At 41.9% G+C, this 27,384-nt stretch overlaps 1 protein-coding gene across 4 annotated transcripts in view; it reads left to right on the forward strand.

Moving 5' to 3' along the window:
* Positions 1–27,384, forward strand: part of AOPEP (aminopeptidase O (putative)) — a 424,069-nt gene that overhangs the window by 376,450 nt on the left and 20,235 nt on the right. For 2 of the 4 annotated variants that reach the window (XM_061200578.1, XM_061200579.1), the window contains exon 14: positions 15,380–15,496. The exons of the other annotated variants lie outside the window; for them this stretch is intronic. In XM_061200578.1, coding sequence (XP_061056561.1) covers positions 15,380–15,496 — 117 coding nt within the window. The remainder of the gene's footprint in view (positions 1–15,379; positions 15,497–27,384) is intronic. 4 annotated transcript variants of the gene reach the window in all.

Raw genomic sequence — 27,384 nt, forward strand, 5'->3', positions numbered from 1 at the left:
TGGATGAGAGAAGGAAAGTCGCAGAGCTTGTGCCCAAGGTCACTAGGTGAGTAGCCCGGCAGGATTAGACCCGGGTTGTAGGTGACTCGTCAGCGGAAAGGTGCTCCTAGTGCCTGCTATTTATGTGTTCGGAGGAAAGGACGCTAGTGTTTAATTAGGGGTAGTTTTCATTCCCTGCACCAGGCAGGGCCCGCATCGGGCCACGCAGTGCGTGGTGCGGGGAGGGGGCCGCAGCTTTGGGGGGACGCGGGGGCAGGGCCAGGGCCAGGATGCCGCTCCGTGGGTGGCCCTGCGTCCCTGCCCCACCCCCCTTCCGTCTCGCGCTGACAGTGCCTCCGCACGCGGGGTGGGCTGATACTCAGACCATGAGGCCACCCTGGGCAGTGGCGTGGGCGGCCGACTTTAGCTGGGGCCTCGCGGTCGGTGTCGGGTGAGGGTCCAGGGCATGGAGGAAGAACCGCTTGCTTGGTTTAGGTTTAGCACACCTAAACCCTTGTTGTTTAGGTGTGCTCCCGGCTTTGGAGCCCGGCTTTTGGGGTGGATTCGCATGAGATTCCCTAAATCGCCCCTTCCCCCATCTTCCCTGCGGAGACCGACTGCGCCTTCCTGGTGGACGCTGGTGGCTCGGTCCTCTGGCGAAGAGCTAAGGTTTTCTGTCCGTAATGAGGGATTCCGCGTTCACCGGGACCTCGGCTGTGGAGCCAAGAGAGTTGCTCAGATCGATTGCTGCACCACAGCCGCAGCTCCACTGAGAGCTGGGCACTGTAATTTTGGTCTCTTCCATTCATAATCCATTGTCCTCGTGCTTCTAATTGGGGTCATTCTTTGCTTTGAGAGACGAACGTGCTCCGGGGACAGATGTCAGCCCCCGTAATTAAACTTAGATGAAGTTAGTCGAGAGCGGGGAGCAGGATGTGCAGGGATTTAGGGCAGCGTTGCCCAGCGGGCCCTGCGGGGTTGGTAGTGCCGTTTGGGGACTTGCTTTGGAAAGGAGTCACCCACCCCCGCTTTGAAGGGCGGTGGGAGCTGGGTGATGCACAGGTGGCTCCAAGCACTGTTGGCCAGCAAACGACTGCGCTCTGCTTAGAAAGAAGAGAGTAAAACGTTTCCGAGATAGGATTTCTTTCAAAAAAATAATAATTTTATGGGGATAGGGCTATTGATTTGACTTGCAAAACGGGAAATGGTAATTATAAAAAGAGCTTGAACAAATAGTATTGGAATCAGTGAGAAATGAAGTCTGCGGTGATGGTGAGAACTCTGTCTTAGGTGGAGATACTCTCAGGACAGTATGTGGTATGTGGTTTTTATCTGAAGTCTTGCTTTACCTTTCAATTTAAAGCAGAATTGCAGATGTGATCAACAGCTTAATCAGCAGCAGCTTTTTGCGTTTAATAGTAAATTCTAAAATAAGTTTGTGTCAGGCTGATAGCAGCATGGTGCTTGGCGGTTAGATGTTTACTTTTACAAGAACATTTTGGTATATTTTGTAAATTTTTTTTATTCTTGTCTCTCACTGAAGAATATTTGTTAATTATCTGAAGGTAGATATGCATTTTTCAAACTGAAAAAATTCATTTAAAAATTTGAAATGTTCTGATACATTTGAAAATATGCATAAACCTTATTAATGTTCTTAACATTTAAAGCGTGGTGTCCTGTCTTCCACACAAGAGATAAACTTAGCTAAGAAAACTTTTAAAGCTATTTAAAGATTTAGATCTTGACTCATTGGGGAATTTTGGAAAAATAAGTTTGGGGGGAATGTTACATTTTCCTTGCAGGCGCTTTCTACCTGCCTCCTCAGTTGCTCGTCATGTTTATTTCACCTGCAGAACAAGTGTTTGGGAGTCCTTTTAAAGTTTTTATTTCCCAGGCACCTGGTTTTCTTAGTTTAAGCATTGAAGAATGTCATCTTACTTTCAGGACATTAAAGTTTTAGGTGAGGTAGACACATTAGCATTTGAAAGTGTTTGCATTTGGTTTTGTTTCTTATTTTCTACTTGTTTTAACTTGAAATTAGCTGCTTTTCTTATTAAAAGAGATTAACTTTCAAAGTGGTTACTGCAGTGGAACTTTACATTGTGTTCAGATATCTGTCATATTAATATTTAGAGAGGCAAATTTAGCTGCTAAACGAAAATAGCATTTTGTAGTAAAATAAGGTACTAAATTAATTTTCCATAATGTGGCAGTTAAGATTTCCTTCATTTAAAAACGGAGAAATTTTAGAACATATCTAGTATAATGCATGGAGTGGGACGGAAAACTATAGTTACCTGGAATTTTGAAAAAAATGAAAATGTTTTTGAAATATATAGATTGAAAGGGGAAGACGTATGAGTCATACAACCTGTTTTACGCAGCGTTTTTGTAGTGGTTGTTTTATTATTTTTCTACTCCAATAGTTCATTGCCTATTTTTTAAAAATCTTTCACATGAACTTAATTTCTAAATTGTTCAGTAGTTCTAAAATGGATGCAGATTGCTTTAAAGATCAAACCAGTACTGGAAAAGAAAGTACAGAAAGGCTTTTTTGTTTTTGGTGTTTGGTTTTATTTTTCTAAGCACATATTTTATGGGTATAATTTTCCTCATCTTGAAATATCTCCTGTACATCTCAAACTAGGCTGAAGAGATTAATACTCAGAACTGTGAATGAACGGTTAATAAATTTCTGGGGAAAATAGGCCTGATCACTTCCACCAGTACTAATTAAGAATTATGCAGATTGTTTACTATAAAGATGCCCTGGGTAGTTTGTTCCCCTTTTATTCACATAATCTGTAAACTGTAAACAAAACAGCCCTCCCGCATCTTTGTACATCTTTTACGTTTCTACCAGGTGATCCAGGAACATTTGTGAATGTTCCGCAGGAGGGACTAAACTCATCAGTTCAATATTCATTTTTTGAAAACTGTTTTTTTTCTTTTTTTCTTTGTTGTAAAGGGCATGGTCTGGTGTTTTTCCATACAAATGGAAAGTGAAGTGGCATGTACACTAGAGGTTAAACTTGTTTTAAGTACAGTGAGCAACGACACAAAGTCTTCACATTCTATAAATTAGAGGAAAAATTGCTACAGCTATGATTGCCTTTGTTCTCAAAGCCGTTTGAATTGCAGGCTGTGTTGGGACTGGTTCGTACATTGTTTAACTGCTGAGACTAAAACTTCTAATTAGAGTAATTACTGGGTGGGAGCTGACTGGCGGGGGCGGGGTGGGGGCCAGGGGTGTGGCTGGGAAGGGTCGCCGCGCGGTGGGAACCCGGCCCAGCTGGCCGCGCGGCGCGGGGCGGGGCGGGCAGGCGCGGCGGCGGCCTCTCCGGGGATTGGCCCGGGAGGAGGAGGCGGCGCGCGCGGCGGGCGCTGCCAATATCAGCCGGCGCCCGGGAAGGATCCGGGAGGACTCCAGGCTCTGGCCTGCGCCCCGACGGGATCCTCAGTAAGTAAGCCGTTTTCTTCTTTACAAGCCGGGTCCGCCCGCCGCAGCCCGGCCCGTCTGACAGCTGCGGGGGCCCGGGGCCGTCAGCTGGTGTTCGTTAGGAGAATTAAGGTGGTTTCTTCTCCGTCTACCAAATCCTGTCTCATTTTCCTCCTTTTAACCTCAGTCTTTCCACCAAATGAGCTTTAGCAGGAAAGAAAGCCAAGTTTGGTTCACTCGTATTCGTTCTGCTTCATAATCCTGTCCTTATCTGCTTATAGAGAGCAGCCCATTCTGTGGAGTTTGCATTCCCACTACCATGGTGGTATCATTTGATGTGAATGGGAGTTCTAGTTGCCTTCAAAAATACTGTGGGGTGCTTCTGACGGGCTCTTGCCTTTGTTTTCACGCCGTTGTACTTGTAAACGTTTTAAACTTTGAGTGCATTCAAGGGCATGGGTGTCGGTATTGTAATTTTTTGTGTATTTTATTTACCAAGCCTTCAAGGAAGACACATCAGGTAAACAGATACATTCTGAAGTGCTCAAGAAAGCTTACTTGAAGGACAAATCCAGCAGGAAAAGAGTAACAACAAATTACTGCTTCAGACTAGAGCCTTCTTTAGAAATGTTCTGCAGGTTAACTTACTGTTTTCTTTCCTCTTTGTTAAGGGGTGTGTGCTAACTTAGAGGGGTTCTGGTCTTTGGTCTCAAGTCCTAGAAAACATTCTTAGATGGAAATGTAGACCAGTTTTTAAACTTTGACTCTAAGGAAAAGTTTGTTAGGGTTGCCCTGGAGGGAGCAGCCTATTCATGTTTTATTTCTGTCTCAAAGGTAACTATTACTTGTAAAGTTCTGAGATGAGACACCCTACATTGTGAAGTCAGCAGAAAAGTGGTTCTCAACCTGTGAGGTTGCATTTAGTAAATTTAAAAATCTTTGTGCCCACTTTTCCTTTTGGTGGGGGGGATCTGTGATCACTGGTTCTTCAGGTTGATTTGTTATAAGCAAGTCAAGCTTCACTTCGGAATAGAATGTGTAGATTATAATTGGTATGTTGTAACTTCGATAAAAGCACAGTTGCAGAAAGTAAACATTTTTTAAAGTTTCTCTTTTTTTAGTTTTAATTATATAAGAAAAATTTCTTAAAACCTACACAAAGAAAACGGTTTGATTGCTCCCTCTTTTTTTTTTTTTTTTAACATAAATTCTAAGTTAATTCATAAAACAGATAAGCTTGGATACTCAGGGGAGGGAAAGTTTGGTTTTTCGCAGACTGACTGTTTTTCATGAAAATTGAATAAGCAATTCAAAAACTTAGAAATGTCTTAACATTTCCTGTAATTTCCAAAAGTTCTGTGCTATTAAAATGTATTACGCTGATAAAATAATACCGAATTTTTCTTATATAAGCATATTATATATACATAAAGGCAGATATGAAAAGAATAGAAATGCTAAAACTTAACTACAATTTGTATGACATTTCTTTAGGAGTCTATTAGGAATAACTTGCAATACTTGAGATTTTAGATTGTTACCAGAAAAGGTATCTTAGGTTTAATCAGCTTTATGCCAACCAACACCTATGAAAAGGTTTTGGTAGGTCTCAGACCTACTAGGATTTTAGGTATGTATCTATTTTTCATCTTTGAAGACTTACTTCTCTTGATTGACTTTGAAGTATTTGAATTCACATGAGAGGATTTTTCTATGGTCGCAAGCAAGGCCGAATTTCAGATTTCCTGCTCCTGTACCAGCTTCCGGCTGCTCCGGGCCATGAGTCCAAGCTGGAGCTCACAGTAGATGTAACATTTTAATGTCTGAATTCTGATAGCAGTAAAGAGTATGTTTAGCTTTAAAAGAACATTTTTATAACACTATTTCAGTCTCTTGTTTAGTTGGGAATAGTTCTTATCGTGATGGAAAGTACATTAATTTATGAATTATTCAGCCCTTGGTACATAGCCTGCAACTTTGGGGTAAACAAACCTGGCATCATTCATGTCCATGTAGTTTATTGTTCTGTTTTCCATTCACCTGTTTGTTTTACTTTCTCACATGATGTGCATCTGTAAGACAGCCATTTCTCTTCCATACAAAATGCTGACCCATTAAGAGCTTTTATTCCCTTCAGCTGCACTGGTATTGAGGTGGAAGAGAGAAAAGGAAGAGTTAAAAATGAGGGAAACATTTCTTGAAAGTATGTGAAACTTGTTCTTTGCCTTTCTTTTTCCTGAAGCTCTTAAGTCCATGTTTTTTTCAATAATATGAATTTCTGTAAGTTTCTAAGTGACCCTTAAGAAGTTAATTCTTTGCTCTATTCCTTATAAAACTTTTCAGAGTTAATCCGGGGTATAAAATGTCTGGACTAGAATCCAAAAGTGTACAGAATTTGAGTGAAATCTGACTCCTGTGCTTTATATACATTAAATCATTCTGTGAAAGAAAACTGAGACATTGGATAGTAAATTGTGCAATACTCTCAACAGAGTTTTATTAAGTAAAAACAACTTTGTTCCTTTATTTTTCCAGCAATAATTCTTGTAGTTGGACTCCTACCCTCTTCCACCTCACACCCCCCCAATTTTTCTTTAGTTGTGGTTGGCTATACGTATCCCTAAGGATATGTTTCTTTGTCAACTTTATGACAGAAACCACAACAAATTGTGGACGTGTGGTTAATATTTATGCGTAGTTTGGGTTTGGTAGAAAAATGTAAGAAGAACAGTAGAAATTAAAATCTAATCAAAAAGATATTTATGTTGTTTTGACTGTGGACCTATGAAGAAGAAAGGACAGGAACTAGGAGTAATGGAATGTTAGTATTTTACACCAGAATAAATAGCCAAGAGTGAAATTTGCTTGTAAATTATGCTCTCTCCTTAAAAATTTGTTGAGTATATGTGTGTGTCCGTTCCCAAGTCGTTTGTCTGAGCCGAGCGCCAGAGTATGACTTCGTTTCTCCTTCCTTCTGTTTCTTGTCTTTTTCTCACCTTGCAACTCTTGTTGGTGTCATTATCTCTAAAATGCTTTTGTGGCTTTTTTGTAGATGTTAGTTTTGATAATTTTTAAAAATGTAATCTGTAATAACAAGTTTTAACAAGGAGACTGTGGAAAGCAAAGGGACAGGTCTTTGTAAGACATACTATTGAGTCTTTGCATTTAGCGCAAAATGGGTTGTTACAAACACTACAATCTAGCTTATTCATTAGATTAGTTCTTTAAAAACATCGCAGAACCATCATTTTGTTGATTACAGTCGATTATATTTGAGGAGGCATTTCCGTTATTTTACCATTCGCTTTTAGAGTAAGAATCTATTATACAGAAGGTTTACAAAACTTTTAAAATTGATATATTTAAGTTGTGTATTTTTGGATTCGTTTTCGTTTAGAAGTGAGAATCACTTCTGGCTTGAATTTTCATGTGTAGCTATATAAATTTTCTTTCAATATAGTTTTATTTAAATCACTGAATGGTTGCTTCACAGCTATTCTTGCAGTCATTTTTCTGTATTACTCCATCTTACCGTATTGGACATTAAGTCCTTTATTTAAATTTGATAAACATTTGAGTATCTGGCATGAGGTAGGTGGCACATGAAATGAGCAAGATAGGGTTCCCATCCCTTAGGGAGTTGCCTTAAAAAGGTACATTCTTTTTATAGAAGTTGAAATATGGTTTTATTTGAACTCAGTTATCCTTGTTTAAACTTAAAAGAGGAGGATCCTATTTTTGTCCATAAAATTTTAAGGAGCTTAATTTCGGTAAATGCTTAGGTTCCCCCCCCCCCCAATTTGCTAATCACCTGTAACTTATAGAGGAAAACTGTTTTCAGACTGAATATTCCTAAGGATTTTGTATTTGTGCATATGAACACCTTAATTTTGTGCATATTATCACTTTGTTGCCAGGAACATAGGGCTAGCTATAGAAAATAAAGTCAACTGAATGTTACCCAGAAGAATCTAATGTTGATGCAGTTATTTTCTAGAAGTGTTAAATTTGTAACAAATAATCCCTCGCAGATGATCTGATTTTGATATATTGGGGGTAATAGCGGAAGTTGAAGAAAGATAGGAAGAAATTCTGGTTTGAATGAAATTACAGTTACTGGTTTTTCCCTTGGAAAAAACTCTGAAAATATTTGATGGTTCATTTATATTATAAATGACAACATAAAAATCTGAGCACGTGACTGATGCAGTGCTTCATGTATATTTGCAAAGCATTTGGAAAATTTTAAAATCTTTCAATATTTCTTTTTTTTTTTCTTTTTTATTCTTTATTTCTTATAAACCCTTATGTCCAACGCTGACTTTCAATAGATCACAGTGAGGGAGCTGCTCTAAAATTGCAGTTTTCGCGCATTGCTCGCACAGAACTTATGTCTTACATTTAATGGTATTCATCTCTACATAGAGAAGTATTGACATCAGAACTTTTGAGATCTATGTTGCTTTGAAATACTGTTGTTATGACTAAGAATAGAGAGGCTCTGATAGAACTCTTGGTGCACACTCCTGCTAGGGGATCTGCTTCTAACTGCTTTATAGAAGCCCCTGGTTTCCAGGTTGCTAGCTCAGTATTTTGTTAGAGCATGTGCTTTAATCATTTACGCATTTCAGTGCTTAGATTGCAGTATTAAATTTCTTCGTAAAGTGGATCTTCTCTCCTTTAAGTAAATTATTGGGAAATTTTTAACATGTTTTAAGAAAAATAGTTCAGCTTGATCTGGAGGCAGGAAAAAGAAAAAGGCCAGGCAGCTAGCTGCTCATGTAGGTTACTCAGAGAAAAAGTTGATGTGAAGAGTTACTTAATTCCTTTTTGTATATCTTTAGAAAATTATTCACGCAAATTCAGCCATAGTCTACGTTCTGTTCTTAACTTTCCCCCCACTTAATAATATTTCTCTCCATCTCAGCATATTACAGAAACAGTTAACATCTCATTCTTTTTAATAGCTGTGTAATATTCTGTTGTGTGATGGTTATACACCATAGCCACGATTTTGACACACAGATTTTGACTGACAGTTTTCACAGTAAAGGTATATTCATATGGTGGACTTTTGGAGGTCATAAATTAGTTGGTATGCAACCAGAATTTTGAATTAGAAAATATCACTTTATAGCTTAGGAACTCAGATTCATAAAATGTATACTCTTAAGATAAATAAATCAATTATTAAATACAATATTAACTTAGATAAGAGCATTAATTCTAAAGAAAGGAAAAGAAGCAGATTTCTATTAAAAGAAAAAACAAACCAAAAACCTGTGATTACGAGAAAAGTTAGACGTATTCTCTGAGCCTTTCAAGTGTTCCAAATTCTTTAGAAAGCCTTAAACAAGCCCTGCGTGGAGCATGAGTGTTGTCATGGCAGGGTGAATGGACTGAATCACTTAGGAATTTATAGTTTCTTCTTCATGAGCGATGTTTTTCTTGAGAAGGCATAAAATTCAGATCAGGAATGGTCTCCCTTTGGCCCCTTTGGTTATTGGTCTGGCAAGTTCCTGAATAGGGAAGGCAGACGCAAAGATACCAAGAATCTCTTATAAAATACTTGGGAATTTTCAATTTGAGTGTTTACAAAGATTTATTTTCAAACTGTGTTATAACATAAACCATAAGTGTACACATGATTATAAGAGTTGACAGGAGGACTTCATTTAATGTAGTTTAAATAATATGCTTTGTATCAAATTGCATATAGTTTGGGTAATATTTTTTACAAAAGTTAGGGAAGTGTTAGCACATGAAAATTTGACCCTTATAATCTGACATGAGTGAGATATGAGAATGATTTATGCCAATGAATTATTTCAGGTACTCTTTGCTAATGATGGTGTCTGTTTTGGTCACTGTGGTGTCACTTTTGGAAGCACCACAACCAAACTATGGCTCAAAAGTTCGGTAGTCTTTTTCAACTGTAGCTGTTAGAATTGTTTTCCCCAAAATATAGTAAATATGCTTTTTTTCTGTGTGAACTGAATTATATAAATATTTGCTTCTGCTTGAATTTTCCTAAAATTTGTCTATAGACATAGTCCCTAAAGATGTTTGATAATCAGAAATACTGATTATGCTGGATCTATTCATTGGTTTCTTTATTTTGAAGAAAATTATTTTCACTTTTAATTTTATTTAGTGACTTTCATTGGTTGGCAAATCAAATTTATGTCCCCAAAATAATATGAACCAGAGACTTTAATTCTTAAATTCGTCAGTTCTTTAAAATGTATTTTTCTTCAACATGGAAAGGATGGTTTTTCTTTTGTCAGTTTTGTTTCTAGAAGCAGTTCAGAACAATTGTGTTTTTCTTCTATATAAGTTACTATTTTAGACTAAAACCATTTTAATTATATCATGATATCCTTGTTGACAACAGCTCTTGGCCAGACACTCTCCTATGTATATATTATCAAATAGTTTATTTTTGTCACTTAAAAATGTTTGTCATTAAGAAAGTGACAGATGAAAGATCCTATACAAACAATGAAGTGAGAACCATGGTCCTGGCCAGTGTTTGGAGTAGGCAAAGTCAGCTTCACCAGAGTTCTGATACTCTTCGGGGCACCTGAGGGTGCGTAGTGTGGTGGATGTGTTTTCTGGGAAGAGTAGAAAGGAATTTGTTAGACTTTGGGGGAAATCTTATTAAAAAGACCTTTTATATCTGTAGGATTACCTTTTTAATCCAACGGGCAAAGGAGAACTGCTGTCTCTTTTGTGCCTCTATGCCAGAATACATGTGACTTTCAAAGGTCAGCCTCCCCAATTCTGGTTTGGACCCTGCGTGTGTTGAATTTCAGCCAGTGTACAGGAGAACTTGAGATTTTTCCTCCCTCCCCCATTTTTTCTGTTTTTGTTCAGTGTAAACAGTTCCTGCCGTAGTAACATAGACAAATATAGCAGAGAATGCTTTTCTGGAAGAAGAATGCTCCCTAAGCATTTTTTAACCATTTTTGGGAAGAATTGATCTTTCTGTGTATTTCAGGCAGACCGAAAGAGAGGGAGGCCATTGCTGTAAATTGAAGTGACATCATATGTATTTTGCCCCCATTGATCTGCATTTAGTCTCCAGCCAGGATAAAAGGAAATGGCATCAGGGAGGAAGCATGCTTCATTTAGGCACAGATCCCAGAGTGATAGTGGGGTAATAATAGAACTCACGCCACTGTCCGTCGGTGGCTGCATTAGTCCTAGGCTCATTCCCCGTCTGGGAGTCTGAGACTTCCTTCATGTGTGGCTGCAGCGTGCCAGCTGGGCTGTGAGGGGAGGTGCCCTCCTTTGCTTTTGGAGGGGTGCGGGCAGTGGACGTGGATGTTCGCGGGCCCCGGGTTCCCTGTGTTGGTCCTGCCTGTGGAAGGTCAGTAGTGAGATGCGTATGGGGCACTTTCTGATCTAGGAGCCTAGCTGGCCCTTTCGGAGTCCTGCTTATAGAAGAAGTGGTGGAGGGCCTCGGTTGTGTGGTTGGTCTTCAGGGAGCCAGGAGTGAGTGATGCCCCCGTGACAGTAGAAAGAGGTTTCTAGGCTTCTGGAAGAGTCAAGGTTCGTTTTCTTTGTGCTACTTGTAGAGTAGGAGGGTGCGTTTGGAAAATCCATATTTTCTTTCCAAGAGCCTGTATAAGAACTCTTTAGAACTGTTCAAACTTGTGAAGCTTGCCTCAACCCTTAGGCTGACTGGGAAAAATTACGAGGTAGACTTTTTTTCTCTTTGTGCATTTCTGGGTAATTAGCAGCCATGGAATCCTCCATGTTTAGAGCAGGAACACAGACTTCCAGAATTCTTAACAAATCTCAATGTATTGACCTCCTTTGGTGTTTCATTTTTTGTGTTCGAGTAAGTTTTCCAGTGTTGTGAAGTTCTTTATTTCAAGTGCCCACATGACTTTGGCACCCCACTCTTATTTTGTCTAAGTTTCTGAGGCAGATGCATCTTAAAAATACCGAGCTGGTTTCCATATGGAAAAAATAATAACCTCATCATGAGTTCCTAGTTTGTGCAAAGGAAAGAACTTGCTCTTCCTATCACTGTTGAACTGTGGGTGTGAGCACGACTAGACCCTCAGAAATAAAGGCAGGTTCTTTTTCTAATGTTGGAAGGAGCTGCTTTCTCAGGAGATAATGCTCTGAAGCATGTGCTTTATTTTTCTTAATCACTCCATGCTGTGACTAAAGCCGTGTCTGTCTCCACCCCACCGCCCCATACTGCTGTATTAAATACAGTGGGCCTAGAAGTCATGTGAAATTTAATTTGATTTCTACATGGGTGGGAGTGGAGTGACCCACAGAGCATTTCCCAACGCCCCTGTGCTTGCTGCCAGGGCGGGTGGCACCCGGCACTGTGTCTGAACACTTTTGCTGGTGTATGATATCTCTCAGTTGCTTTGTGAACATTTTGGTTTATAATACTTAGTATTTCTTTTTCATTATAGGGTGGCTTTATGGGGAGTGTTTATTTTACAAAGAGAAATATGCTGTATTAAAGCAAGCTGCTTACCACATTTTTGCTTCAGTATTCTCTTTTTCAAGGTCTGTAATCTCATGTAAAAATTATGTAATGTTTACTTACTCATTTGTGAGTGAGAGATACTGAATTTTATTGTCTGTGTACTAAAATAGCATTTGATCACCGATTTGAAGTACAAGCCCCCCCCCCCACCACGCCCGTCCCCACAGAATTGGAAGAATTACAGTTGAAAGCCAGATGGCTACAGGTTGTTTTACTATGGAGAGTCATTTACACAAGTCCATTCTGAAGACCTCTCAGCATCATGGAGGAATGTTCTCAGCCTCTGTGTTGGTTCTTGGTGCCCCTGCCCACCTCTGAGCAAGCCAGTTCTTGAAGCAGCCGCCAGGCACCTTAGTGAAGGAGGAGGGAGAGCTGGTGGGGTGTGTGCATGCTTGTTCTTTGCCTTTCTCCAATTAAAGTAAATTAAACTTAACAGAGAACCGCAAAGGCTTGACTCCCTCCCTTCCAGCTCGGCTGCCCATCTTAAGTCGGGGGGCTTGGCTTTAGATATTTTTCCATTGCGTAAAATGAGGAGAGGACAGAAACTTTCAGTGATCCTTCTGGTTCTGTTTCTCTGTGCAGGTGTGTATGAACTTTTTGCTTAGAAGAAAACTGCGAGAGAGACAAAAGTGTGAATCCAGATATTTTGATAGGTTCCCATGTTAGTAATTCTCTGACTTTAAACAGGAGTTTATTGGTCAGACCCAGCTGGGGTAAGTTGAGGACCAAGCTAGTCGTCTTACTCAGGGTTTATTTCCTCCCTGGGTCTCTCTAGTTTAAACCAAATCCTAAGCTTGGGTTCTAACAATAGGCCTCTTTGTAAGCGCAGGCACGTAATAGGGAGATGCTTTTCTTTCTACTCTTCCCTTCTCTGCAGTTCTGCAAATTGGCCGGGCTTGTTCTGCTGCACTTAGTTAGAGAATAAGGCCGCCACCCGCAGCCCATGGGTGTTCTGTGCTGTATCAGGCTGGGCCCTTCCCCAGAAGCGGTCTTCTTGAGTAGCTGTTGCTGCCCTGGATTGGCTGCCTGTAGAAGCACTGCTGACCAGTTTTGAGCATGCCCATGGGGATGCAGGACTGGCTGGCCATTCTGACCCAATCTGGGACCCTCCCCTTCCCTCCCCTGCGCCTGTACAGACAGATGGGCTGCTGCTGGACGGGCACCTAGGCCGGCCAGGCCGCCGCAGGGTGGGGGCCACGTGGGAGCACACTTTGGAAAGGGATGTAGTGGGGCAGGTGGGGAGAGACCATTTTGGGGAGAAAGGGTAGACTCCATGAGAAGGGTTCAAATGCAAGAGGGCAATCAGGGAGAGTGGCCTTAGGGGAGAATGAGGGGCACACTCAGGGCTGGGGCTGAAGGCTTAGCCTCCACCAGAGAAGGGGCCCCTCTTGGAACATAGGGAAGGAAGATCCAGAGAGGGAGGCTGCAGGGTGAGATGGATGGGAAGGAGGGCAGGGGGAGCCTGGGTGCCAGGCCTAGCTGGGCCGAGCTGAGAAGATGGAACTACAATAAGAGGGGCCACAAGAAAGGCTGAGAACAAAGTGTCAGCTCTGCTGCCTGGTCAGGAATGCCAGAGGCTGGGTGAGACCCCTCCCTCTGCCGGCGGCCTTGAGTGCCTGCCTGCCAAGTGCTCATGGTGCGGATGGTATACAAGGGTATGCGTGCTCCCCAGAAGCTGGTGGTTCTGAAGTTGGTCTGTTTTATAAAACAGCAAATTTCTTTTAATATCATAAAAGTAGCCTCATGTGTCTAAAACTGTAGAAAATGGAAAAATGGCATTTTTGTACTAGTATATAGTAATTTGATATCTTTAAAGCATCTTACAAACACAGTAGTTCTAATGGAAGGAAATTAAGTGTTCTCATATATAACCTCACAGGTCAGTGCTGAATCATAACCCTCTGGTTTTGCTGAAGCACCTTGTTTCTCCTGTCAGCCTGAGAGAGGATCCACAGCATGACTCTGTAGTGGATGGAGTGATGTTATGAAATGAAAATACCCAAGAATCAAGTGTTGTGCGTTTGTGTCTGTCTGTCTAGAGGGAAGTGGCGGTTTAATTAGACCTTAGAAAGGTGAGGTGAGAAAAGATAAATGCTTTCTTTGTGGAATTACGTGGTAAATTTCATGCATGCGGTCTCTGCTGGGTTTTCCTGCAAGCGCAATTTGGAAGAATGTGTGTGAATGGAGGGGGAGGCAAAGGTGCAGTGCACACTTGGGGGCTGAAAGGTAAAGAGAGGGGAGAAGCCAATAATTTTTGCAATTTCTTTTAGAGTAATAAAATGGGGATTAAAATCCAGGTGTTCTTATGAATATTCTGTTGCTCTAGTATTGACTTCCAGAACTGTAAATTTGGGTTAGTTGGCAAGGATTGCCTGGGCATAATCAGGAATGGAGCAAAGCTAAATGTCGAGAATAGTGGAATTCATAGTAATTATTTTAAAACCTTCATTTTAGAATAAATACATTTTGGTTCCTACAAGATGTATCTTAAATTGATTTTTTTTCTTCTGTTAACAGTTTGTGTGCTGCTCCATGCTAGAGGCTGATCTAGGCACTGTGGTACAAGAGTGAATAAGACAGATATTTTAAGTTCTTGGATGTCACAAGTATTGTTTGTTCACAGATTAGTTTGTGTTATTTTTGAACCATATAAAAACATCTTCCTCTCTTTGCCCTTAAGTGGTAATACCATTTTTACTTATCCTGTATGAAAACTCAGGGATCTGAGTGACCTTGTGTGGTTGTGTGTGTGTGTGTGTGTGTGTGTGTGTGTACTCATACATACAACCTTCTTTTTAATGAAATAATAAACTTACAGTTTTTATAATGGAGGGATTGTGAAACATGGTTCTAGTTTCATTACATGCTCTTTATTTCTTGGTGTACATTTGCAAGACACATGCTAAAGAAGGAAATCTGAAAGTTGCTTATTTCTGTTAAACTTCCATGCGTTTACCTAAGATCAGACGGTTTCTTGAGTATTTGTCTAGGCTAAATGACCTTTTTTGGCATATGCATGCTGTAGAGAAAAAGATCTAATAAAACCATGATAATATTTTATTAAGATAAGCACAGTTTTTATCATTCACAGTGTATGTGTACATTTAAGTCGTCATGTTGTACACCTTAAAAAAAATTCATGACGTACAACCTAAAACAATAAACAAGGTAAACACAGTTTTGATCTGCTCTTAAATATAGAACTGACATGAAAAGCCATGGAGAATAGGGCTTAATCAGGCCCCAGAATGCAGTGTCTTTGGGGATACAAGGTAAACCTTGAGGTTTTACCATAGTAAAGTCTACAGTCTTCCCATGTTTCAGACAGCTGCTGGGAGTCCCCAGGTTACCCTGGATTTGCTGTCTTTGGTCTAAACGTTTGGGTTTAATTTCTTGTAAGCTGAATGGCATTTTCACAGGCTGTTTGGTTTTGTCCTCAGCTTCTTCCAGACCAGCTGGTCTTGCTTCTGGAGCATCTCTTGGAGCAGAAGACTATGAATCCCCGAACTCTGCAAAGACTTGAGAGGACATACCACCTCTCAGAGCAGGATGCAGAGGTAACCAGGAACACCCTCAGAATTTACACTGTGGGCCCTCACTGTTGGTGAAGAATGATGATCCCATTGCGTCCCAAACTGTTGGAACTCTTTAAGCAGCATCCCATGCTGTGTCTTACGAGTGAAAAGCAGCACTTTGAGCAAAGAGTAAACTGCTTCCCTGGTTGCGCTTGCTCCAGCAGGGGGCCTCTGATCCTGGTCATTACCAGGGTATTTTGAGGTCCTAAGTTTTTCCCTCTTTCTTCTTAAATCATTAAGATGGACATAAGTCTCCTAAAGGAATGAGCAGGCGGGTGGAATGTTTTTGAATTATAAACTTGGGTGGGTCATCTTGTGCGTGATGGTGGTGCCGTCCTGTTGCACATTAAGGAAACTTGGCTGAGATGTGCCAGAGCTTCTTGGTTGCATTCAGTTAGGACAGGAAAGGAGCCATGTGTAAAGGAGATGAAAACTAAATCTAATAGCCATGGTTTGAAAAGCAAAATTGGATGCTTGTGGGAAAGCAATATGATGGGGTCCTTAATATCTTTTAGCTTTTTGTGAAGAATGCAGTGTGAATCCTAAGATGAGTTCCAGGGTGTTTTAAATATATAAAATAATAAATTATTTAGTCATCTTAAGTAAAAAAACACACAGTCTCTCTTATATAAAACTCCTTAAAGGCAAGTAGGTTTGATTTGTGTTCAGTTGAGAATAAATGAATATTTTAAAACTGTGCAGTCCAATATGGCAGCCGTTAGGCACATGTGGCTATTGAGCACTTGGTATGTGGCTGTTCTGAATTGAGGCGTGCTGTAAGTGTGAAATATGCATAGCAGATACTGGAGACATAGTATAAAAAGGGGAAGCAAAATGTCTCAATAATTTCTTCTTATTGATTACAGTGTCAAAATGATATTTTGGACATGGTGGGTTAAATAAAATATTATTAAAAATTAACTTCACAATTCTTAAAATGGAGTAAATCGAGAAAAGCCAGCTCATTATTAGATTAAAAGGTAAGATGGGCACTGTTACACATGTTAAAACCCTTATGTAAATTCAGGAGTTAATTGAAAAACTCCAGAGAAGACGTGTAGCTTTTTACCCATCTCAGCATAGATCAAACGTGCAACTGTTGCTGTTTATTTCAGCTCTTATATTTTTGTTTATAGCAGTTTCCAAATGCCAGCTTGTTATTTTTAATTAGTGTTTAAAAGAGGTTTCTATTTATAGGCATGAGGTTATGCTTTAATCAGAGCTGAATACCACTGAAATGCCAGGCCCCAGTGACAGGCAGTGGGCAGACGAAGGCGGAGGATCAAAGCAGGTGCTGGGCACCTGTCACTCCTCCACTCCTTGCCAGAAGCTGGGAGGTGGTAGACCCTGGTCCCCCCACCCCGTTCCTGTTGGCATAAACACAGAGCACACTGTGTTCTTAACTTACAGCTCAACTTAGTTGTTATATGTAACTTCTTAAACCTTCGAGAAATATAAACAGGTTTTATTTTGGTTGCTTCCTTGCATCTCAGACTGCATCATGATGCCCAAAGCCAGAGCAGTCTCTTCAGGCTTGGCTCTTTGGTTATGAGAGACTGGGGCCTGAGGGAGGCTTGACTGGTTGAAGTAACTAGCGTGGTCAGCGTTCATGCAGTTCACAAATACTCACTCTGCCAGTCACTAGGGATGCAGCAGTGGCAGGGGTCACCCTCAGGAAGTTTGGATTCTTCTAGAAAGACAGCTCATAAGTAAATGAGCAGGATAGTTTCAGATAAGAGCTACAAAGGAGATTGCAGGTGAAAGTGAGCTAGGTGTCTCTAGATAGAGTTCAGGAAAGGCCACAAGAGAAAGTGACATTTGAGCCAGGACCTAAGGGCAAGAAGGAGTTGGCCATACAAAGCCAAGGGGCCAGGAGTGATTTCCATACAGAGGTGACAGCAAGTGCAAAGGTGTGAGCATGGCTTGCGCTAGGATAGGGGTCAGCAAACTTTTTCTGTAAAGGAGCAGATTTTAATATTTCAGGCCATACGGTTTCTGTCACAACTAACTATCCAACTTTGCTGTTGTAGCTGCCATAGGCAGTATGTAAACGAACAGACGTGCCTGTGTTTCAGTAAAGCTGTTTATGGACCCTGAAACTTGAATTTCATAAAATTATCACATCTCAAGATGATTCTTTTTGTTGTTGTTCCTTTTAAAAACTCTTCTAAAACGTCCACACCACTTCTAGTTGTGGGCTGATTTGGCCTGCCCTCTTCTGAGTTTGTTGACCCCTGCTCTGGGGCCTGCAGGGTTGAGGTCAGGGGTGGGTAGGGCCCAGATCAGGGCCTTAAGGCCCTGAGGCCTAACGTGCCACTGCCTTGCCCCCTTCCCAGGCCCTCTAAGGCCTTGGCACGTAGTCAGTTACACTGACAGCTTATCTCACTGTGAGGTTTCCTTGAAAGGTCACTCAGAACCAGAAAAGCAACAGGATTTTGGCCAACCAGGGTATGTTCTAGAAACTTTATTAGTTAAGTGTGATTTATTGTGACACTGATTAGCAGGAATTTCGTTGACTAACCATCTGCCTTTATTTTAAGTGACAGAACATTTCATGGGAGAAAGAATTGTTATTTGCTGGAAAAATGAGGATTCTGACTTTATTCTTGGTGCTTCTCCTTGACCAAACATATAAGGATAGTCCCTTTCAGTTAGTATCAGGGCTTTTAAATATGTAATAAATAGCAATCATTCAAAACATGGCTGAAGGTGTGCTGGAGAGTGGCAGGTTGTATGTGGAGCGTCCCTGTGGGAAATGGCTCTAGAGGTATTTTCCTGACAAGGAGCAATGTGAGTGAGTGTGCTGATAAGTCTTTGTTCAGGGTGCTGTCACGGGCCCTGGGACCATGGTGTTGGATTAGGTGTCTGTGCAGAAGGACTTCAGTCCCAGGACAGGGGGGGTCTCTAGCACAGCAGCAGGGAGTGCTCAGGACAGTGGTGGGGCGGGGGGCTACTTCCTCATATTTCCAGGAGGTAAAGAAAGGCTCCCCCTACTCTTCCTTGGACTAGCATTTCTCCTGAAAGCACAGATGTGAAGTCACTTTTTGAGAAGGTGAGCCTGCTATTTCCGTAGCTCGTTTAAGCTCCTAATTGCCCAGCGCACTGCAGAACTCTCTTGTTGGCAGAGCAGCATGTTCTTGATGTACCAGAAGCCTCAACTGTGTAAGAAGCCCGTGCTGCCATGAATCAGCTCCCTCTGTTCAGTAGTTGCTTTAGCTTCTCTGCTGTCGTGCTCACTTGTCCCTTCCCTCCCTCCTTCCGTGTGTGTGGGTGGGCTGGTGCTGTCTCACTGGGAAGTGTATTTTAATGATGCTCTTTGTGTAGCTCAATATTTGTATTAGTTGTGTTGCTTCTGTGTTTCCGGTTGTATTCACAGAATGTCCAATCTGTTGGTCAGGATTTCCGAGCATGGCGACCAGGCGGGTGATGTTCTTTGCCAGCTGTTTGTGTGTCAGGGGAACGCTGTTCCATGTTACGCGCCCCTTGTCCTCCGTGTGCCTGCATCACATGTGGTGTGAATGCACAAGTCTGCCCTGCAGGGAGGGACACCTTGTGTTCAGAATCTTAAAGGAAAAGTGCATGAGGACAGATGTAATAAGCTGGGTACAGTAATGCATGTCATGTTAGGCCATTTTGTGCCTTGTCTGGCCACTCTTGTTGCCACCATGTGAAAAGTGGGGCTTTGGAGGAGGAACGTTTGTATTCCTTAGCCTGGAAAGTAACACTGACTACAGGAGTAGTTACCATCTTTTACCTCCTGAATCAAAGACGCCTCTAGCCATATTGCTGGGCTGCTTTAACCAGGTCAGAAAATGAACTGAAAGGGAAACTTAGTTCATAGGAATACATTGTCTACAGTTTCCGAGCATATTGGTTCCAATAAAGACCCAAAAGGTTTTAAAACATGTTAAACAACTGATTCTTCAAACAAAAGGTATTTTCTGAGATCCTTTTTTTAAAATAATGAATTTCCAGCCCGCTTTACCAGGTCTCCTAAGCCTCAAAAATAGCTTTCCTATGTTAATGAAGAGAGGCTCCACTCAACTTGGCTCTGTGACCTTTTTCCCCAAGAGCCCCACGACTGACCTTGAAGCAACTATTTCTACAGACTACAGTTGAACACTTCAAAACTGGGGCACCTCTCAGGTGAAATTTCAGAAAATTTGGAAGCAGCCACTCCCTGTCTCATCTGGCTCAGATGGGAGTGGTGGATGTTAGTCAAAATGGTCCCCACGGTACCATGCTCTGCTCTGATGTTTCAGTTGGTAGGTTGAGCCAGAAATTCAGTTTTCTGGGAGAGGCCACTACCAGCACCAGGTCTCCCCCTCACTGTATTTGGGAAAGTACTGTTGGTTGAAAGGAAGAGGCCTCCTGGGTTAGGTTGGGGTGGGAAGGGGTGGGCACAGTGTCTCCATCTTGCCCTGGCTCCACGCCCCAGTCTTTGCTCAGGGGTACTGCCCTTCCAGGTCTCCATCCCCTCTAGACACCCAGGCCGTGCACCTGGTACTGGCAGAGGCATCAGCTTAGCAAAATGTTGGACTTGGTCCCAGGTCCCCAAATGGCTGGTGGCCACTTACAAGTTGCCCACCCTCCCGGGCCCCTTTTTCCTCGTCTGCACAGCAGTACCGGGACTAGACTGCTGGCTATCAGCCTTTTTGACCACAGCCAACTGGCAAAAACGGCTCTACGAAACTGTTTTTACTCTTATATTTGCTATTATTTCCTATTTTATTTTCTTTAAAAATGTGCATTGTGATGCAGCAAATTGATTTTGTGACCCACTAACGAGTCGCAGCCCACAGTTTGGAAAATGTGGAACAGGACGATCTCACAGTCCTCACCAGCTTCCTGCCTTCAGACTTGTGGCCAACGTCCCTGAGCCTCTGTCTCCTCAGGATTAAAATGGAGCCATAAACCCCCTCTTCATGGGATTGTTAACACCATGAGGAGAAGTTTTAGCATAATTTCTTGTCATATAAGATTCACAGTCTCTCGTTTGGTGTGAAATGGTCAAATTTTATTTAGCTCAAACAACCTTTGAATTGTCTCTTTAATCTGTCAGGACTGGCAGTGAGAAAGAGAGACAAGAAGTACAAGCTACCAACTGTTAGGAGCCCCTGAGCATCTGGTCACAGAGTTCTTAATCTGGGGTCTTGGCGGCTTTTTTGGTGGGGTGGGGTATAGGGTGGTTTGCCCTAAACCAAGGTTTCTCTACCTCAGCATTACAGATATTTTGGAGTGGATAATTCTCTGCTGTGGGGTGTCCTGTGCATTGGATGATGTATCACACCCCCCGTTTTTTTCCCTGCGATGCCAATAGCAGTTCTCTCCCTTCCCCACCCCACCCCTGTTTGGGCAATCAGAAGTGTCTCCAGACATTGCCAAATATCTTCTGGGGGATAAAGTCATCTTGGTTAAGAACCACTGCTCTAAAGCAGCAACCGACCACAAAAGGCAATTTTTTCATCTCATCTAATGAAGTGCCTGGTGGTTACAATACAGAGTGGACTAGCTAGAACATGGTTAACTACATTTAGGGGCCACCCTGAGCCGGCTGTATTCTCTCAGGGCTCCAAAGAATGTAACCCTGGGGGAGGTGAAAACAAAATGTTTCACATGGAAGAAAAAGAAGGAATTGCAAAATAAAGTAGTAGTAGCAAGTAAATCTAAGGAAACAGGTGAGTGAGTGAGGACAAATCTGTTTTACCACTAGTACCCAGAGAAAGCCATGCCAGCATCTGTCTGCATTCTGCTCTGAAAAGGACACTTTCAAGGTTGATTGCAAATGGAAGAACATCCAACCTTGCAGGCCTTTCCCTCACCACTGCCTTTCCTCTGGCGCAGGTGGAAGAGCCCTTGAAAACCACGTAAACTGGCCACCTCCCTTGGTGGGTTTTACATATGCAGGGGGAGGGGGTGGATTTTAATACTTGTCAGTAAGAGAACTCATTGTTTATTTGAAAAGAAAATACCACAGCATTTATTTGAAGTCCACAAGTGGAAGGCATGATTGCAGGCCCACAAAAGTCTGACAGCTCCGATGCTCATTTCTGAATTTCATTTGGGCCAAAAGCATAGTTTCTGTGAACTGAGAAGACTCCGTTATCAACCGACCTCTGGAGAGGCATACTGGAAGGGCGGAGAATAAAGGTTTAGTCAGGTTATCATATGTTTAAAATCTAAGACTGATCTGTAGCTGTGATTCTGCCCATTCCCTTTATGCTAAAACTCCTTCTGGTCATGATGCCCGTCGTCTTCTGCACAGTGTTCAGGGTCCGTTCCCTGTCGTCCGTTCAGGGGCTCAGCACTCCCCTTTTCTCCCCTGGCTGCTTTTCTGTAGTGTTCTGGCTACAAAATAAAACATTTCTATTTTGTGCTCCTCACAGGAAGAGTTTAGAGGAGAGGTTAGATGTAATCTCAGTGGGCTCTGTTGCCACTTCAGGGTGCTCAACAGTTTATATTTAGTAAAGCGCAGTGTGCTGAACTTGGTGCCTCCTTCCCCTTTGGTACACCTCGATGCAGAATCTAAGTAGCACAAAGGCAGAAACCAGCCTTGCTGACATCAGGTCCTGTCATCACGGCGGTGTGTGAGGGCAGCCTGCCGGGCTGGCGCCACGGCCCCTGCAGGACCGCAGGGCTGTGCAGGGTCACCAGGGCCCAAGCGTAGAAGCAGTGCCAGAGCGCCGGCCCCAGCCCCCTTGGTGGGCACCTCTTCCTCCCCTCCTTCCCTTTTGGAGTCTGTCTTGGGGGCATGCATATCCCCAGGCTTCCCCAGGTCACTGCCCAGCAGTGTCAGGAGGCACCATTGTGGAACAGTGCACCAGGAGGCAGGTTTTCAGATTGAACATAAAAAGGAGACTGTTGGGGCTTCCCTGGTGGCGCAGTGGTTAAGAATCCGCCTGCTGGTGCAGGGGACACAGGTTCGAGCCCTGGTCCTGGAAGATCCCACATGCCGTGGAGCAGCTAAGCCCGTGTGCCACAACTACTGAGCCTGCGCTCTAGAGCCCGTGAGCCACAACTACTGAAGCCCGCTTGCCACAACTACTGAAGCCTGCACGCCTAGAGCCCGTGCTCCGCAACAAGAGAAGTCACCGCAAAGAGAAGCCCATGCACCGCAACGAAGAGTAGCCCCCGCTCGCCTCAACCAAAGAAAGTCCTCGTGCAGCAACAAAGACCCAACGCAGACAAAAAAAAAAAAAAGGAGACCGTTGTGGAGGGTTGGAACTGTGTGGTGCAATTAGCAAAGTGGTTTTCTAGGGTAAAATACAAGGAGCCAGATGGAATGAGAGCTTTCAGAAAGGCAGGTTGACACCTGCCATATCCAACATTGGGCCGTTTTGTCACAATTTCTTCCCAGGGACAAGGGGTCTGGCTTCTTGGCTCCTTGACATGGTCAAGCTCAGGTTGCAAATCAGAGGGTCAAACATTGATGGATCTGAACTTTAGGATGTGACCTATAAGTAGTGTGACTTAATATCCATTTTTTAAAAAGCTAAAACAGTGCTGGTGAGGGACGCAGCTGTCATTTTGACACAGCATTGTAATTTGTAGAGTTTGGAAAGCTGGGCAGGGTATGGATTGATAAAAGGGATTGGGGTGATTTTCTTTGGTTGCTTAGACATATTGGGATTTTTAAAACATGTGCCTTTTATAATGTGGGATAAAAAGCTCTTATATAATTCTTTAGTTATACTTGTGTATTTTTTTCTTTGTTGTATTTGGTTTATGAAACATTTACTGCTTTAGAACATTTCTTCAAAGTCAGGAAGATATCTCTAGATATTTCTTCCTTGGAGTTTTCTTTCTTTGTTATTCAGTTCAGTGCCCCTAGAATTTTTCTGTGGAAACCTTGTAACAAAAAAGTCTCCATTGCTTTATACAGTGATACAAGGATTTTTGAAAACTGATCTAAAATGACAAAGGACTTTGTTTTTTTCTTTGTTTTTTTTGTTTGTTTGTTTTTAGATGAGTGTTCCTGAGGCCAGGGCCTGCGTTTTATTTACCTTGAATTGTTACAGGACATTGTGGCTGATCAGATGTTTGTTTAAAGAAGAAATGAGCCACTTGTGGCATAATCTGCCTAATTTTTCTAAAAAGACCTTTTAAGTAAACAATTATAATCAGTCAAAACATTTAGAATTTATCTGTTAAATAAAAGAGGAAAAGAGCATTTAATGGCGGGCTTTTAGCTACAGGTTCAGCCAGACTTTATTAGAAAAGTCCCTGGTTGCTTATTCTTTGCCATTCTTTCTTCCACTGTACTTAGCAGCACGTCCTACTGTATAGATATTTGGAGATTTAAGGGGCATTATCACCTCTTGCCATCTGTGTATGTCCCCCCCCCCCAAGTCTGTACAGATTTTCTCAGAAAGATGTGGAGATGTACACATTTTTTTGGGTTATAAATAACATTGCCCTGACGCGCTTCTTTTGATAGTGCCCCAAACCCAGCTACGTCTCCTATTCCTTTTGTCTTTAATGTTGTTGTGAGTAAAATCAACATGTGGGGTTTTATTGGTGTTTCTGGGTTCTTTATACCTCCATCAATAGTTTATTTATTTTTGTATTAGAGTTCTGTACTGAAATCCACACCCCAAAAAAGCACACAGTTGTCTGTGAGCCACTGCCATTTTCTTTCACAATTATAGAGTCATATTCCCATGTAAAGTTTGCCTTCAGTGCCCTAAAATAGAGGGCTCACTTTTGCCAAAATATCTTTCCAGATTGCTCTTCTTCCCTCTGGTGCCTTTCCGGTGCACCCTCCTTTGCTCTCTAGTTCCATGGTACACCAGGATTTGAGAGTTCGCTCTCTCTGGCCTTCAAGCTGTGGAACCTTCAGGCTGTAGATAAAATGAGCTATTCCTATAGTCTGTGGGAGCCTCCCACAGCGTCAGCGGCCGAAGTATGGTCCCTGAACCTGCCCTTTAGGGAGGAGGTGGTGCTCCATAGATCCCACAGGATTCCCTGGCAGCTTATGCCTCTTATGGGCGAATGTTTGTGCTGGTACCTGATAGCCAAGAGAAAGCAATTGTACTGAATTCAAATTGTTTTAAAAAATGAAAGGACCCCCGTTTATGTGCAAATGATGGTAATGTGTATGTTTGTCAGGGTATGACATTTAAAGATCAGCAGACTTTATGGGGTGGCACTAAAAATGATTTTTAAAGCTACTTGGTCTACATGTTGCTTTGCTGCAGCTTTGAACCACATGGAATTGTGTTCCATAGACCAACTGATCGTGCCCCTCTGTGGGTAGGAGCAGATGACCACGCTGAGCGTGGAGATCTACAGGCACTGGGGAGAGCAGCCAGCCAGCAGCAGCAGCCCAGAGCAGGCTTGTCCCCCTGGCTTCACTGTCAGGACAGCAGGCAGTCTCCTCAGGAATTGACTGCGTACAGTAGTACCATTTCCTGAAATCGCCTCCCCCAGCTTGACTCTAGGGTTGTTTTTAATATCAACGTTTTTTGAGAAATAATTCATATACCATACAATTCACCCATTTCGAAGTGCACAACAGTAGTTTTTAGTATGTATTCACAGAGCTGTGTAACCATCACCACAGTCAATTGTAGAATGTGTTCATCATCCGATCCCAAAGAAACCCTGTACCCTTTAGTTGTCATTCCCATCTCCCCCCGCACTCCAGTCCTTGGCAACCAGACTAATCTTTCTGTGTCTACAGATTTGCTTACTCTGGACTTTCATGTAAATGGGATCACATACACCTTTTGTGAATGGCTTCTTTTCACTTAGCATACTGTCTTCAGGAATCATCCATGTTTTGCACGTATCAATACTTCTTTGCTTTTTATTTCCAAATACTTTTGATGGTATAGGTAAACCCCTTTTGTTTAACTGTTCATCAGTTGATAGACATTTGGATTTTGTGGCTGTTATGTGTAATGCTGCTATGAACATTTGGGTGCAGTGTTTTGTGTGGACGTAAATTTTCACTTCTTTTGGGACTTAACCTAAGGAGTAGAATTGCTGGCTTATATGTTTGTTAGTTTGTTTAACTTTTTAAGGAACTGCCAGACTGTTTTCCAGAGCACCATTTTACATCTTTACCAGCAGTGTATGAGGGTTCCAGTGTTTCTTTATCCTTGTCAATATTTGTTATTGTCTGTCTTTCATTTTAGCCATCCTACTGGGTGTGAAGACCTATCTCATTGTGGTTTTTTTTGTTTTTTGTTTTTAAACATCTTTATTGGAGTATAATTGCTTTACAATGTTGTGTTAGTTTCTGCTGTATAACAAAGTGAATCAGCTATATGTATACATGTATCCCCATATCCCCTCCCTTTTGCGTCTCCCTCCCACCTTCCCTATCCCACCGCCCTAGGTGGTCACAAAGCACCGAGCTGATCTCCCTGTGCTATGCAGCTGCTTCCCACTAGCTATCTGTTTTACATTTGGTAGTGTATATATGTCCATGCCACTCTCTCACTTTGTCCCAGCTTACCCTTCCCTCGACCCATGTCCTCAAGTCCATTCTCTACGTCTGCGTCTTTATTCCTGTCCTGCCCCGAGGTTCATCAGAACGTTTTTTTTTTTTTAGATTCCATATATATGTATTAGCATATGGTATTTGTTTTCTTCTTTCTAACTGACTTCACTGTGTATAACAGACTTTATCTAGGTCCATCCACCTCACTACAAATAACTCAATTTCGTTTCTTTTTATGGCTGAGAAATATTCCATTGTATATATGTGCCACATTCATCTGTCGATGGACACTTAGGTTGCTTCCATGTCCTGGCTATTGCAAATAGTGCTGTAGTGAACACTGTGGTACATGTCTCTTTGAATTATGGTGTTCTCTGGGTATATGCCCAGTAGTGGGATTGCTGGGTCATATGGTAGTTCTATTTTTAGTTTTTTAAGGAACCTCCATACTGTTCTCCATAGTGACTGTATCAATTTACATTCCCACCAACAGTGCAGGAGGGTTCCCTTTTCTCCACACCCTCTCCAGCATTTATTGTTTGTAGAGTTTTTGATGATGGCCATTCTCACCGGTGTGAGGTGATACCTCATTGTAGTTTTGATTTTCATTTCTCTAATGATTAGTGATGTTGAGCATCCTTTCATGTGTTTGTTGGTACTCTGTATATCTTCTTGGGATAAATGTCTATTTAGGTCTTCTGCCCATTTTTGGATTGGGTTGTTTGTTTTTTTGATATTGAGCTGTGTGAGCTGCTTGTATATTTTGGAGATTAATCCTTTGTCAGTTGCTTCATTTGCAGATACTTTCTCCCATTCTGAGGGTTGTCTTTTCATCTTGCTTATGGTTTCCTTTGCTGTGCAAAAGCTTTTAAGTTTCATTAGGTCCCATTTGTTTATTTTTGTTTTTATTTCCATTTCTCTAGGAGGTGGGTCAAAAAGGATCTTGCTGTGATTTATGTCATAGAGTGTTCTGCCTATGTTTTCCTCTAAGAGTTTTAGAGTGTCTGGCCTTACATTTAGGTCTTTAATCCATTTTGAGTTTATTTTTGTGTATGGTGTTAGGAAGTGTTCTAATTTCATTCTTTTACATGTAGCTATCCAGTTTTCCCAGCACCACTTATTGAAGAGGCTGTCTTTTCTCCATTATATGTTCTTGCCTCCTTTATCAAAGATAAGGTGACCATATGTGCATGGGTTTATCTCTGGGCTTTCTATCCTGTTCCATTGATCTATATTTCTGTTTTTGCGCCAGTACCATACTGTCTTGATTACTGTAGCTTTGTAGTATAGTCTGAAGTCAGGGAGCCTGATTTCTCCAGCTCTGTTTTTCTTTTTTCAGGATTGCTTTGGCTATTTGGGGTCTTTTGTGTTTCCATACAAATTGTGAAATTTTTTGTTCTAGTTATGTGAAAAATAACCATTG

Source organism: Eubalaena glacialis, chromosome 9 (assembly GCF_028564815.1).
Source record: "Eubalaena glacialis isolate mEubGla1 chromosome 9, mEubGla1.1.hap2.+ XY, whole genome shotgun sequence".
NCBI classification, from domain to species: Eukaryota; Metazoa; Chordata; class Mammalia; order Artiodactyla; family Balaenidae; genus Eubalaena; species Eubalaena glacialis.